Source organism: Grammomys surdaster, unplaced genomic scaffold (assembly GCF_004785775.1).
Source record: "Grammomys surdaster isolate TR1022 unplaced genomic scaffold, NIH_TR_1.0 364, whole genome shotgun sequence".
Classification (NCBI taxonomy): Eukaryota; Metazoa; Chordata; class Mammalia; order Rodentia; family Muridae; genus Grammomys; species Grammomys surdaster.
This window is the reverse complement of record NW_021604783.1, coordinates 967089-977391: the sequence shown is the minus strand read 5'-3', so window position 1 is coordinate 977391 and position 10303 is coordinate 967089. Positions and strand designations below refer to the sequence as shown.

The 10303-nt window shown below is 42.0% G+C and overlaps 1 protein-coding gene across 1 annotated transcript in view; it reads right to left on the bottom strand.

Moving 5' to 3' along the window:
• Positions 1 to 8708: 8708 nt before the first annotated feature.
• The window catches only part of LOC114631692 (myosin-8), a 29942-nt gene continuing 28347 nt past the window's right edge, over positions 8709 to 10303 (bottom strand). Inside the window, exon 40 of the mRNA XM_028780063.1 lies at positions 8709 to 9003. Within this exon, the coding sequence (XP_028635896.1) occupies positions 8854 to 9003 (150 nt within the window). The 3' untranslated portion in view covers positions 8709 to 8853. The remainder of the gene's footprint in view (positions 9004 to 10303) is intronic.

Sequence of the window (10303 nt, the reverse complement as noted above, 5' to 3'; positions counted from 1 at the left end):
AAGGGGAGGAAGGACAGGGGACAAATGGCTATACCCTTGTAAAGGAAGATAAAAAACTCTGAACAAATTAATTAATCACTTAATTATCATCTTGTGGTGCTAGGGACCAACCTGGGGTTCTGCGTGTGCTGCACACATTCTGTTCCTGAGTGAGACTACTAGTTGCAGGACTCGGTTTTAAATGTCAGCTATTATTATAAAGCCACTTTTATTCATCTCAAGCATTGGTTCTAGTACCGGCTCTCCTTTTATTTATCTGTTTTACAGAACCACCTTAGAGTTGTATATATTTATGGTGTATAGCTGGATGTTTTGATACATGTATATATTGGATAGTAGAGAAATCAGGGCAGTCAGCATATTCATCACCACAAGCATTTATTATTTATATGTGATGAGACCATTTGAAATATTCTAGCTGTTCTGAAATACGCACTGTCTTATAGTAAACTACAGTCTGCTGTGAAATAAAACATCAGAATTTATTTCTTCTTTTATAACTTTGCACCTGTTAGCTTTCCCGTACTTCCCTCCTCTCCCATCTGCCCTTGTCTTTCAACTCTTCCTCTTTTCTCTCAGTCCCTCCTTTCTCATCACTTCTGCTCAAGTTCTAGAAACCATTAGTTTCTTCACCTTGAAAACACTGCTCATCTCTCTTACTTCTGTGAGCATAACACTTTTTGGGGTGTATGTGTGTGTGTGTGTGTGTGTGTGTGTATGCACATGTGCCCACTCGTACACTGAGATCCAATCAGGCTTTGTGCATATTAGAAAAGGGCTGTTCCACACCCAGGTCTTAAAAACTGCCATCTGGGACCAGGATCTTGTGGTTATGTTTATTTTGTGCTCAATGTTGCTTCATTTCTCATACAAAAAGACTATATTGAATGTTCTGTTTAACTTAGCAAATGAGCAAAGGCACTGCTCTGGGAGTTGGGTATCAAAAGTTGTTCTTTGAAGTCCTCAGGATTTAATTGGCCCATGACAGGTCTCAAAATGCTTGGAAAGGTGGGAATGGAGTTTGAGGGAGCCACCCAGCACCTCCAGAGAGAAACCTATATCTCAATCGCCCAAAGGAGTCACTTCTGAATCCCAGAACATCCGGGAAGGGGTCAGACTGAGGGAAGAAAGGGCAGGGGGAAGTGACTTTATTTGCATCCCAAAACATCTGGGAAGAGGTCAGAGGAAGGGAAGGGCTGGAAGTGATGTCTGTAGGGTTGAGACCAGCCCTCTGGCATGTGAGGTCAGTAAGCATGCACCAGGGCAGATGTCATTGATCTGAGTGTTTTCAGACTGAGTGAGTGTGTGTGAAATTTGGAGTAGAAATAGAATCTGAGGACAGGGTAGATGACCTGACTGGGCAGAAGGAATATTTTGGAAATTCTGGTCTCATGTTTTGTTTTCAGATGCATTTTCCCTGTGTTTGCCCAGGCTGTACCCAAGCCATCCTCTTGCCTCAACCTCCTAAATTCTGGAATTACAGCCATACCATTCAGCAGGTCTTGGAAATTGTTGCCAGGCACCTTACGTTGCTCACTTACAGAAAGATCTCCATTTAATGTCACAGTGAGTTAGAGCTGGGTACTGAAATCTGTGAGTTATTTACATGGTGGTGGTGGTGAAGAACCTCCACAATAATCCTTGCTTAGAGTACTGTTCTCCTTATCCATCCTGTGAGCAAAATTTCTCATAATTTGAACCGCCACCACTGCTGAGTCTCCAAGAGTGCCCCAAGGCACAAGCTGTAGCTTCTGTGACAACCTTGAGATAAAAAGTCTGCCCAGTTTGCTTGTGAAGGTCAGCCTTGGGGAATCTAAGATAAGCCCTGTTTTGGGTGTGATCCCTAAGGCTGAGTGTTTTTCTCCTTCCTCACGAACCAGAGGCCTTCAGGTTTCCTTGTGGTCTCAGGAAGCTGCATCTCAGGGACTCTGGCAGCCTGGAGAAAGGAGTCAAGTTGGTAAATTCCACCCGTAAGCTGGGCTTAAGGATCTGCCCCGGGGCTGATTCTTCAGCTTCCCGCTTAGGAAAAAGTGACTGATAAATCTGTGGTGAGGGTGCCTGGGGACACAGAGACTGGTGACATGTGCCCAAAGCTCTACCTTAGCCAGGATTCGGAATGTAAGTTCTACTGTGACAGCTGCTGGGTCTTAACTCTGGAATGTTGATCCCCACTGAAAAGCTTGCATGAAAGGCTACAGCTTTTAGCAGCTGTGCTAATGGTCTCATCCATCAAATGAGTCTCCCTCTCCCCTCAGACTTCTGTTGTCAGCTATGCCCCTTTCTTTGATGAGAAGTGGATATAAAATCTTAAGAAGCAGGTTATTTTTATTTATTTTAATAATATGAGCCTTGGAAAAAATGCCAATGTAATACACTCTTGGAAAAGTAGGATCAAGCATGCTAAAGGAAAATTTTATTAACTTTCTTTTTATTATGTTGGGAAGATAGCTTGGTAAAGTGCTTGCTGCATGAGCTGGAGGACCCGAGTTCTGTTTTTCCCCAAATCCATGTGAAAAATCTGGGTGTACTGACACCTACTTTTACTTCCAATTCTGCGGAGGTCGAAAAAAGAGGCTCCCCTGGACATCCTGACTACGGGCAGGAAGCTCCCAGCCAGGGAGAGATACTTTTTCCAAACATAAGATGGATGGCTCCTCACACTCATTTCTACTACACAAAAGCTTATTAATTAAAAAATAATAAATTTAATTTAAACATTGACAAGAGTGTGTGTTTAATCAAGAACAATGCATTTTGAAGTATATGCATATATATTTTACATATGTATTCTTTAGGGTGATTATCATTGTTATGAAACACCATAACCAAAAGCAACTAGGAGAGGAAAGGGTGTTAGCATTGTGGAAGCTAGAAGGAATGCTAACAAAAGGTTCACTTGGCTTCCATATCCTGAGTCACAGTCCATTGAGGGAAACCAAGACAGAAACTCAAACTGGCAGGAACCTGAAGGCAGAAGCTGAAGCAGAGGCTATGGAGGGGTGCTGCTTCTCAGCTTACTCCTCACGGCTTGCTCAGCCTCCTTTCTTGTAGCACCTAGGACCACCAGCCTAGGGATGGCACTGCCCACAATGGGCTAAATCCTTCCAAATGAATCACTCATTAAGAAAATACCCAACAGCCTTCTTTACAGCCAGATCTCATGGAGGCATTTCCTCAACTGAGGCTTCCCATCTCTGATGACTCTAGCCTATGTCAAGTTGACATAAAAGCCAGCCAGCATACACATATATATGTACATACATAGGCATGTATATAATATATATGTGTTCATAGTTGTGTATATATATATGTGAGTATACATTTGTTCACATGTGAGCATGTATGTATACATATGTGCATACATGAATATTTAAACTTAGCTGATTAACAGATGCATCCTCTTCCATAGTCATTTTGTGGTAAGAACTTGATATCCATTCTTCATTTTCCAAAAACACTAGATGTTATCGTGATATAGACTTACTGTGCTATGTGTTCTGTTTTGTTTTCTGTTGTTATAAACATCATGACCGAAGGCAACTTAAGCAGGAAAAGGGCTTGTTTACACATTCCTGTTACAGTCCATCACAGAGTGAAGCCAGGACAGGAACTCAAGCAGGGCAGGAGCCTGGAGCAGTGACCACAGAGGAACACTGCTTCCTAGTGGCTTGCTCTCCATGGTTAGCCCAGTTTGCTTTTCTGTACAAACATAAACAGCCTGCCCAGGAGTGGCGCTTCCTACAATGGGATGAGCCTTTCCACATCAATCATTAATTAAGAAAACACTCCCACAGACTTGCCTAGAGGCCAGTTTCTGGAGGTGTTTCTCAGTTGAGATTGCTCTTCCCAGATGACTAGCTTTTGTGAAGTTGACAAAAATCTAACCTTCACACTCTATGTTAAGTCTATTCAGGTTATTTCCCTTGTTTGGTTCTAGTTTTGTATCTCTTGACTAAAAGTTGCCTGGAAATCTCCTAAAATTTTCCCATAGTAGTCTTTACCTTGGTTTCAATTCTGTTATAGCTTCTCCCCGTGTTTGCATGCACCCTAAACACTGAAACTAGAATGTGAATCTGTAAACATGGTTTTATACTTTTGCTTTTTGACATGTTTTGAACCTTTCTTGTGGTCGTAATCACAGGTATCTCACAGACATGTGGTGGTCCTACTTTTAAGAGTTTAAGTTACATTAGTGTGAAAGCAATGCACATATAGTTGAAAATATACTTTGAATTTTAATCTCTTCCTGGACTACTATGTGGAACATTGCCCACTAATGACCCCTGAACAACCCAGAAATCTCAATGGGAAATACTCTGAAGTTCTCCATTAGGCTGGGTTTCTCTTTTACAATATTTCCAGCTAGCAATGGGGTTTCCTGAGACATAGTCTAATTGTAAGGGGAGAGAAATTTCTATGGTATCACCTATAGTTTCTAAGTAACATGCGTGAACATAAAGGAGATGTGTATACCAAAAATTACAGGATGCTAATGAGGAAATCAGAGCTCTAAATAAGTAGAGACATGGGCAGTGGTCGTGAATTAGGAGATGGAACACAGTTGATGGGTTTATTACAACTCCTACCAAAAAAATTCTCTTGCTTCGATGGACATTATTCTGTTAAGAATTTTCCCAAAGTGCTATATAGTTATAGCATTTCTCTAATGAAGCATTTATTTATTTTTGCTAATCAATTTATTCTTAAAATTACTATATTGTTATGAGCTCCCAAATTAAAAACATCATATAGCTAAATTAATAGAGGCACTCAAACAAACACTTGCCCAGTCTCAAGTGTGTACATCTCAGTGAATGCCTGTGTGGTACCAATAGTCATTCTGAAGAGACAGAGTGAGGGTTCTATACCTTTACTTTCAGTTATATTTTTGTGGTCTTATTTGCCACAGAAAAAGAAAAAAACTATGACAGTGATGACATTAGAAGACAAATTAACATTATATTTTCTTTCTCGACTGGTGTCTTTTTGCATTTTATTCTTCCTCAGCATCCAATATTACCCTTTCTTGAGGGTACCTTGTTTATTTTTAATTTTCCACATGTGCTTGTTGGCATTCAGAAGACAACTTGGAGGAATCCTTCTCTCCTATCATGTGGATCCGATGAATTGAACTTAGGTCTTCAGGTTTACCAGCGAGTACCTTTACTCCATAGCCCTGTCTTGCTGGTTCCCAAAACTTGCCATTTTCCATGTAACTTGAACCTTATACGAATGAAACCATCATCTCCACTAAGATAATGAGCATGTTATGAATCCCTAAGTTTTCCTTTTGCTCTTTTGTAATCTGCAAATGTGTCTGTATACTCCATAGCCCCGTTTCTGAACCCATCTGTAACCATTGGTCTCTGCTAATGTGGTTTCTGGGAAACTATTTACTTACTTATGCATATGAACCAAATCATACTTTGGGTTGTAAGAGTTCCTTCAGTCAGCATGCATGTCTAGAGCCTCGTCCTCTTGTGCTTTCACTTTTTCCTTTACTGTTGGAAACAATTCGCTGTGTGGATAATTGTTGTAGAAATATTTAATCCCGTCCCAGGGTTTCTACCCTGCCATTGACCCTTTAGTTTCTGGATAAAAGACACACCACGGTCTTTATATTTACAATTAGCCTTAAACAGCACAAGAGCTGGGGGAATACCTAACCTCCATGCTATTAGAATCTTTCCTATAGATAACCCTGAATTACTACTTCCTATTTACTGTGTTTCATCTAGGCTACTCTTAACTCCAATTGGCCAGCCCTCAGGGCCATGTTTTTTTATGGCTCACCTAACCCAATGGTGGCTTCTTTTTCCTCCTCCTTAACCTTCTTTTTCCCTTAGAAGTCCTCCTCTGACCCCAAGCTCTTGAAACCCAAAACCCCCTTATGTCTCTTCTGCCTAGCTATTGGCTGTTGGCATCTTTATCAACCAGAAATAACTTGGGGGCAGGGCCATTTAATACCTTAGGAGCAGACTCCTTCCCCTCTGCAGTAACCAATCTTGGAGGCCCAATATTATTAGCATTAGAATACAAGCAGTATTACGCTAACCTAAGTACAGGTAATACTGTAGTTTGTTCGCCTATTTACCTGGTGATGGACATCTGGATTCTCTCCTGCTATGAGACTTTACTACTTATGCTGTGAACATTTCTATGCAAGTGCTCATGTGGCTGATACTTCCATCTCTCTGGAGAAAGCAACCATCAGTAGAATGGCTATACTCTAAGGATTATTTCCTAACTGAAAAAAAAAAATATCTGCCCAACTGCTGTGTCACTTCCCATTAACAGGTCTGATAGGTCCAGCCCCAACCTCTAGACCACACTTCCGTCATTACATCTGTGTGGTGAGGTATCCCTGTGCTTTGTTCTTTTCCTAGGGCCCACGGTGATGAATTATTTCTGGCACCTATTTGCATGTCTGTGTAAACATTGTCTTAGTGTGTGGCTTGTCTTCTCATTCTCTTTAACAATGGCTTTTAAGAAACAGGCATTGTGATTTGAAGTCTAGATTATATATATATTTTTTTCATTTATGGTTCATCCTCTTGGTCATTGTTATAATTATGATTTTTATTTCCTCTTTGATCCAAAGTTGCACTTGACAAAATGTTTGGTGATGTTTTTTTCTTTCTTTCTTTTTTTTTTAGGGTAAATTTCATTTTATTTTTATTTTATGCATCTTAGTGTTTTGCCTGCATGTATGTCTGTGTGAGGGTGTCAGATCTTGGAGTTACAGACAGTTGTGAACTACAATGTGAGTACTGGGATATGATCCCAGCTCCTCTGGAAGAACAGCCAGAGCCATCTCTCCAACCCTTTCCTTTTCATTTAAGCCTATGCTGTTACTGTAAAAATACGCGAGACAAGACTGTGTGGCCTGTACCTTTTATATTGTGAAAAACTGAGGCTGATGTGGTCGGGATCGGGGGAGAAGATGCTAGAAGGTGGAGGGAAGGTGTGTGACAGCTTTGTCTAGATTGCAGTTCTTGCTCTACTGCTCCACAGTTGTACTCCACCAGCCCCACTTTTCCTTGTCACTCTTCACAGTTGTTTCTTGTTCCTGCCTCACCTTCCTCCCCCTCCCTCCCTTCCTCCCTCCTTCCCTCCCTCTTTCATCTAGCCCATCTGAAAGCCCCCTCTGCTCCCTTCAGTAAATATAGAAACAGCGTTTTAATTATCTCCCAGTGTTCTTTCCCTGGTTTAATCCATTGTCATTTAAAAATCCTACATTCACAGGGGAGTTCCTCACTTCTCTCCAGGTGTCTGCCCATGGTTCCTCCATGTTGTTTTTTTTTCAACACACCAGACAAAGAGATTTCTTTAAAATGCATGTTAATATCTGTATACTACTTAAAACCTTCTCAGGCTTTCCCACTGGGCTCTGTGCTGAAGACAGGCAAGGCATTGAGTGCCTCTGGGGCCATTGCATGATCAGCCCCTGGTTTCTCTCCTACTCTGTCTCTCATTCTCCTGCAGCCAGAGCCAAACCAACTTCCTCACACTTGGAGCAGCTGCAGTTCTCTGGCTTCAGTCTTGGCATTTTCTGCTTTTTCTGTCTTGAAGGACTCAGTCCCCAAATACTTGATCTGGCTTGCTCTCGTGCTTCCTTCAGGTCTCTGCTGGAATATGTTCCCATTAGAGAGGCATTCTGTGACTACTCTCAATAAAATACAACTGTGTCTGTAAACCTCTAGATTTCCCAGTGGCACGGACCAGACCCATCATACTGCATGGCTGCTCATGTGTTGGCTACCTTTCTCTCCTTGTAGAGTATAAGTTCTCTGAGGGCTGTTCATTCTCTATAACACCCACAGAATTTAGAATGGTACCTGGCACATGGTAAATGGATGGTATTTAGAGTCACTAAATGAATGAGTCTTTCTGGAGAGACACCCTCAGAAAGACACTTTCACAGATGTACCATCAGAGAGGCTCCCTCAGAGAGGGATTTCCTTAGTAATTTGTAGCAATCCAGACATATTTATTAAAACAGGATGTGACCAAGAATGGCCCTGCATACCTGTATTGCCAGCACTCCCAGCTGGGAAGCTCAGGCAAGGGGGTCTTAAGTTCAAATCTAGTCTGGGCAGCATAGAAAGACCCTATCTCAAACAAAAAGCCCTATTGGACCATACTGTGTGAGAGGGAACTTGACAGTTGAGGTAGGAAAAAGGCTTCTGGGTGGTAGTGTGGCTCAGCATATTGAATATTTTTATTTTCATTAGTGTGGGTCAACTTGATACCAATGGAAGTCATCTGGGAAGAAGGAACCTCAACTGAGGAATTGCCTCCATCTTATTGGCTTGAGGGTATGTCTGTGAGTGACTCTGGGTTGTTTAAGGCCATGTGGGTGGTCCTGGGGTGTTTAAGAAAGTAGATAGAGTAAGGTAAGCCATGGGAACAAGCTGGCAAGCAGGTTTCCTCCATGGTCTCTGCTTCAGTTGCTGCATCCCTACCTTGAACCCCTACCCTGGCTTCTCTCACTGGTGAACTGTAAACTGTAAGCCAAGCAAACCCTTTCCTCCCCCAAGTTGTCAGAGTTTTATTGTGGCAACAGGAAGTGAGCTAAGATAACACTACATAGCCATATATGACAACAATAACAACAACAACAGCAACGACAACAACAACAACAAAAAGAGTTAGACAAGAACTGGCTTTGCCAGCCAACAATCTTGCAAATAAAACAGGGAGCCTGGTTTAATTTATCAATGCCTTGTAGTTTTTATTCAGTCAACAGTAGGAGAAAAAGTAAAGACAAAGAGGCAAGTGACCCAGCAAGCGACCCAAAGCAGCACATTCTGTGCTTTCCTTCAGCCACTCGGCAGCCTTCGTGAGATGCGTTTACTCTGCACTGATTTTGGTGTGAACCTCTCGGCTCTTCACCCGCAGCTTGTTGACCTGGGACTCAGCGATGTCAGCCCGCTCCTCAGCTTCCTCCAGCTCATGCTGCAGCTTGCGGAACTTGGCAAGGTTGACATTGGATTGTTCCTCCTGAGAACAGATAAGTGTTCTGGCAGTTAGGTGCCGTGGGCCTCACTCTGTTTGTTACCAGGTCAGATTCTTCTACAATTGTATTTCCTTCTCATGTGGCACTGGTCATGTCTGACCTCCAGTCTCAACCCAATTTGTAACTCTAGTGACAATTTTGACTTGAAGGAAGGAAAGAAGATTTGTTTTCAAATGGAAGAGACCAGCTTTTTATCAAACCTTCTTACCACCTCCCTGCTTTTTTTAAGATTCATTTTATGTGTGTAGGTGTTTAGCCTGCACACACATACATACATACATACATACATACATACATACATACACATGCATACATATATATGTATAAATGTCTATGTTTATGCAACATATTCAGGCAGTGCCAAAGGAGGCCAGAACTGGATCTTGGAGGTCCTCCAAGCAGAGACCCCTGGAAATGTGGTAACATGGTTGTGAGCCACCATGTGGTTGCTGGGAATTGAACCTGCACTCTCCAGAAGAGCAGCCAGTGCTTTTGACCACTGAGCCATCTCTCCATTGCCTTGCTTATTTTTTTGATGTGTCTCTTGGGTGGAGAGGAAGAAGAGATTCAGGTGCCCCCAGAGACCTCATTAAGCAAATGTTTCCACTGAAATGGCTTGGAAATGCCACTAACTGTTGTTTCCCTGTGTGATTTAAGACTAATACAGACAGAAGGGGGAATGGGATTGAGACAAGAGTTGCCTGTTCTGTGTTCTGTTACCATTCGTGCCTTCCTTCCTATCACATATATCTACAAGAATGGGGGTGGGCACAGCAGGGGAAAAGAGAGCTGGAGAACTTTTCAGCATCATTTCTTTGTTGTTCAGTACTGCAAGATACAGGGCCTCACACCACTAGCTGTGCCTCCAGTATCCCTGCATGTTCCGGTTGCAGCAACCCATACAGGGAGGAAAGCATTACCTACAGAGTGAGTCAGCAAGTCAGTTGAGGGAGGAGGGCAACCAATATTTGACTTTAGAAACACATGATTTGTGAATGTTGAGGAACATGAATTGTTCATCCTGACATTAATGTTTCTGTTGTATGTTTGTTGCTATCAATCAAGGCCAGGTATTTGGAGCTTTTTTTTAACCTGGTCCTTCCTGCCTAATGATTATTTAAATATCTCCTCTTGAGCCCTATTCAGAGATTGGCATGGGGTGTACACTTATATTTGTAAGATTACAACCCTCGTAAAATACATGAATGGTAGATTCTTACTGTGTGTCCTTCTTCCTCCCCATACATGGCTTTTTTAAAAAACAGAAAAAAAGAGCCCACATTC